This window comes from Camponotus vicinus, unplaced genomic scaffold (genome assembly GCF_025532165.1).
Source record: "Camponotus vicinus isolate PSW18456_S1 unplaced genomic scaffold, iyCamVici1.0 SCAF_6, whole genome shotgun sequence".
Lineage (NCBI taxonomy): Eukaryota > Metazoa > Arthropoda > Insecta > Hymenoptera > Formicidae > Camponotus > Camponotus vicinus.
Genome location: NW_028141978.1, coordinates 13,577,512 through 13,582,833, shown reverse-complemented (window position 1 = coordinate 13,582,833; position 5,322 = coordinate 13,577,512). Strand labels below are relative to the sequence as shown.

Below are 5,322 nucleotides of genomic sequence, written 5' to 3'. Positions count from 1 at the left end.
TTTAACTTCATCTTCAAACACTCCGCGAAACTTCACAAGTGACAACGAAGAGGATAACATATGGAAGGAGACATATAATCATACGAACTTTATTAGAAACAAAACGAATAATGATAATAATAAAAATCACATCGCTCCATACGAAAAATGCGGCAATATAACTTGCATTCAGCTCTGTTGTCCGCTCAGTGATCGCTTGGTTGGCAAGAATTGCATTGCTAGTGAAAATGAATATGTTTTCCCAAACATATATAGCTACTCAAACAATTCGATACAGAGCGGAAATAAGAAGGTGGACGAACTTTTTCCACTAATCGTTCAAAATCCGTGCCGGGAAACTATACGTTTTTATCTTTATCCGGACTACTTTTATCTCAAGTACTTCAAGTATATGTTTTTCGCAAACAGCTCTCTGTATCTTCCTTATTTCGACATATTTGTCGAATCAACATTTTATTGTTTGGCTGTCGTGGATTATAATCAATTTAATGCAATTATCTGCTTGGAGGCTGTGAACGAAACCATCGATAAAGAAATGGATAACATGAATAACAATCTAAATGAAATTTTTAACGAATTGAGCATTTTATATTTGAGTTGCCGTATAGTATCTATGTTGTGTTTGCTGACAATATTTGTGGTGTATTCTATACTGCCGGAGCTTCGTAACATACATAGTTTCATGCTGCGCGAATACTGCAGTTTGTTATTTTTCGCATACATATTTGATATTATAAGTTCTCAATCATTATATTCAATCAACATAGCAGATTTTCCATATTTCATCTGTGTTATAATTGGTACAGTACAGCCAAATGTAATAATGCAGTGTGTACATTAGTTCTTTTATTAATTTTTGTACCAAAAAATATTTAGGCGAAGTAATTTAAATTTTATTGTACGTTAAAATAAAATAAAATATTATTTTAATTTTTTTCACTATTAATTCCTGTGTTTATAAAATTTTAGTGAATCGTACATTAATAAAAGTACATTGGTATTTAATTTTTATTAATTTTTTTTACGATAAAACTTGGATGTACGATATATTAAAATATTATAAACAAGAATTAATAGTGAAAAGAATTAAAATAATATTTTATTTTAGTTTAACGTAAAACACAATTTAAATTAATTCGGCTAATATTTTTTTGATAATATTAATTAATTATATTGTTTTCTGTGATAAATTCTTACTGTTAAAGTTAAAAGAAAACTTTTTATAATATAATACAGTTCTTAATAATATACAAAATACTTGTCAATTAGTGACATTTTAAAATTGTTTATTTTATTGTTGCAGCTTTAGTCAGCTATTTCTGTTTTATGTCAAGCTTTTTCTGGTTAAGTGTAATGAGTTTCGACATGTGGTGGGCATTTAGGTAAATTGTTTATTATATATATATATATATATATATATATATATATATGTGTGTGTGTGTATATGCTATACTTTATCTATAATATAAATTTATTTTTATAAGATTGTGATATTTTTTATACGACGCGCACACGATATGATAAAATATTCATGTGTGTGATATGTATAAATAATACATTCAGATTATGTCTATAACAATCCATAAAGATAAAGAAGAATAATGATTTGCATTGATCAGAAAGAATATATCGTGTCTTGTTAATTGGTAGTATAAAAATAATTATTTGGCTTGGAAAACGATAATTTTAGTGCAGATATGACACAAATTGCATTTCAGAAATATATATATTTTTTTGTTGGAAATTTCTAATCTGCTTTTTTTAAAACAAAAAATTAATGTGTATTTTATAAGCATTCAATTGTTAAAAGAAAAATAATATATTATTAAAATAACATATTTTAAATTATTAATAAAATTATATTAAATTCTAAAATAAATTTATAATATAATTTCAAAATTCATAATATAATATTACTAACCTGTTTGTAATTTTTCATTTTTTTTAATTTTATAAATCCTAAGCCAATATCATTTAAAATTTTCTTTCTTCTATTTTTTATATAATAATACAAAATACTCAAGCTTTTTAACGGAAATTGATTTCTAATTTTTTTATTAAACATTTTGCTAAATCACAATTAATCTAATGTTAGTAAAATATCGATATATTTAAATACATGGTAATATTTATTATTTTGAGACATTATATAGCATGAATAATTTTTTATCGTTTATATAAAGTAGATATTCAAGATATTTGATGGAAGGCATATTTAGTTTAATATTTGCATCGCAATTTGTTTTATTTGTTACTAATTAATTCTAAAGTAAACTCTGCATTTCGCAGAGATTTTCGCTTGTTACCAAAAAACAAGAGAGCGAAACAAGGGAGAAAAAAATTAATATATTCTATCATTGCTTGGGGAGGACCCTTCATTTTTACTATCATTTGTATTATCATGGATTTCGTTCCCAACGTGCCGGAAAACTTAATCCGACCGGGAATTTGCGTCGATGGGTATTGGTTTTATGGTGAATGTTTGTCACTATTAACATAATTCTATTAACAAAACATCTATTTAATTAATCCTTTGAGAATTCACTTTAAAAATAAAAGTATGTTTTTCTGTTTTATTTGTAACATGTGATGTAAAGAAGTTTATTATTTATTTTAGAGAATGCGGCGTATGGATTGTATTTTTACGGGCCGAAAAGTGTCTGTGTTATTAGTAGCACTTGCTTATCTATTTACACTGCATTGAAAATTATGCGTTATGAAAAGGACACATCCCGTCATCTGACAGATTCAGAAAGCAGATTTTATAATGACAACAAGCGATGGTTTGTACACAAACATTTTTATATCAATGTATTATCAGTCTTGTTTAATAATAAGACATGTGCCGCTGTATTCACTTGTCAACGGTATTGCTTTTAATAAAATCAATTGCTTTTTTGATCATATCCGATACAAAAGAAAGAGAGGGATAATCATTTTGAGACTTCTTTATTGGCGACAATATATTTTCATAAATACGAGTTCACTTGTACAAACACATCGTTGTTTTCAATTTTAATTTAAGTTAGTAGTATTTATTTTATAGTTATTTAAATATATTTAATAATGTGAAATACTTATAATTTTTTCGGAGAAAATATTTATCTTTATGAAACAAATTACTTAAAATGCGTCCGCTCATAACATATTTTTAAAATCAAATATATCATAACTTCAAAAAATATAAAAGAGATATATTTATTTGCAGGTTAAATCTGTATCTGAGGCTGTTTATCATGCTGTTTATCATAATGGCCATAAATTGGATTATGGGAGCAGCGTTAATATTTTGGTCTATTAATGGTTACGATGTTTATTTGTTGATTAAACTGTTGTACGTCTTACGTATTACGTTTGTGATGGACACCATGCAAGATATCGGTATGTTCATCATATTCGTGTGTAAGAAGACAATCATGCGACAGCTATTGAAGCGTTTCTGTCAGAATTGCAAATGTTTTTCCAAAACTTCGACATGAAACGGTTACAGGTTTGAATAACTGTACCATGTCAAGAACAATTTTTTTATGGAAAAACATTAATTATGGAAACGCGAACCGTCACGCAAAAAGTTTGTCTGATGAGAATATATAATCTTATATATATTTATCCTTGTCAAGATTAGAATATCTAATTTGATATGTAATGCATAAGTGTGTACATTTATGTATCTCTCATATATCTCTAATTCCATTAGATGTGTTTATCTCATATTTTTATTTTAATTTGTACATATTTAAATATAATGTCAGTTGTTTTGCAGCAATTTAAAAATTATTATTTTTTATAAAAACCAAATTTTATGCATTATTATAAAATTTTTACGTATTACTTTTTCGAAAAAAAAAAAATTTTTCAAAAATATCCTAATCGATTTATAGAAATTAACATTTTTGGCAAACTTAATGTATAAAAAAGAACGAGAGCAACAGGGAGCGAGAGAGAGAGAGAGAGAGAGAGAGAGAGAGAAAGTGATATTACAGATAATATATATAAATAACTTATAAAGAACATTTTTCCAAATTTAAAAACATATAACTACCAGAAATATATGCATAAACAGGTTTAAAAAAGAAAATAATTTAACTTTAAAAAAAATAAAAAGTTGAAATAGATATATGAGTGACAAGATAATAAATAACAGACTTTGGAATAAGTAGTAGATTTTGAAATAAGACAAATATATTCATACCTTCCTCTTTCATGTATTACATTGTATTTTGCTAAAATGCAATATAACGTACAGGATATCGTGCGATAAAATTGCAGTCTTGTTTTATAATAATTTGTGTTGATAAAATATTTATCGCTAAAAGAACGCTACAAGGTAAACAGATATAACTTGTTAGCGGAAGCATGAGAAATAGTGATAAACGTAATAAAATTATTTTATATCATGATTATGCAAATTATTTCAACTCTTTCTGTCACGTATCAATATTCCATTCTTTTTAAATACTCGTTAAAGTGATCTGTAACATTAGTAATGTATCAAGATAACAAAATTAAAGCAAAAGACAGCGTTCTGTGTAAATGAGATGATACTACAATTTTATGTCTTTTGCTCATTAAAAGTAGCGATCATAAATAAAAAATTAAGGATAGATTTCGTATTAAGATAGATTACACTCTCTATCTCTTTTAGTTTTTGATGTCATTTCTAAGATTTATATTAAAAGAAAAAGAAATCTTTTTATTTTTTATTATTAAATTTTTTTATTAAAAAGATTATTTATACACCTGAATTTAATATAGAATAAAAATTTAATACTAAAATTTAATATTAGAATTTTTCAAGTTTTCAAAATTTGATGCTTACATAAAATAGTAATATCTAACATTAAACTCGATTGATTAGCTAATTATTTTGAAATAGATTTGTAGATTTTTCACATATAACGTTGACAATAAACATGTAAAATAAAGGATTCCAATCATTTTATATGAAAAAAGTGGCTTCGGTCAAATTGACTGGAATTGAAATATGTTGTAGTTTAAGTGATGCAGATCAAAAGTTTTCTGAGACAAAAAGTCCAAAAATCAAAATTATAAGAAATACGATGATTTAAAATAGGTATTGAAGTTTAAAAAAACGTCTGTTTTTGAATACATAGATTAAATTAATATATAAATATTTGAAAAAAATGTATATAATGTGTGTCAAATATATATAATGTATTATATATAATGTGTGTCACTTCTACAATATTTAATGATTCTAAACTCTTTTTGTCATACGTGTCTGTTACGCAGATCAGGTACATACAATTCGCGCGCGCGCGTGCGCACACATGGTACGTACGCATGTACACATATATAACA

At 25.7% G+C, this 5,322-nt stretch overlaps 1 protein-coding gene across 1 annotated transcript; it reads left to right on the top strand.

Annotated features, from left to right (window-relative positions):
* Positions 1-358: 358 nt before the first annotated feature.
* On the top strand, positions 359-3,564 carry LOC145973613 (putative G-protein coupled receptor Mth-like 10). The gene is made up of 5 exons (XM_083103139.1): positions 359-800; positions 1,304-1,382; positions 2,290-2,474; positions 2,618-2,783; positions 3,209-3,564. Exons 1-5 carry the CDS (start codon positions 392-394, stop codon positions 3,477-3,479), a joined length of 1,110 nt encoding a protein of 369 aa, XP_082959265.1. The 5' UTR covers positions 359-391; the 3' UTR covers positions 3,480-3,564.
* The last annotated feature ends 1,758 nt before the right edge of the window (positions 3,565-5,322 follow it).

Coding starts and splice junctions, on each gene's coding strand:
- LOC145973613 (XM_083103139.1), top strand. CDS start 392: ATGTTTTTCGCAAACAGCTCTCTGTATCTTCCTTATTTCGACATATTT. Junction 801..1,303: donor TTTCATCTGTGTTATAATTG/GTACAGTACAGC, acceptor TTATTGTTGCAG/CTTTAGTCAGCTATTTCTGT. Junction 1,383..2,289: donor GACATGTGGTGGGCATTTAG/GTAAATTGTTTA, acceptor TGCATTTCGCAG/AGATTTTCGCTTGTTACCAA.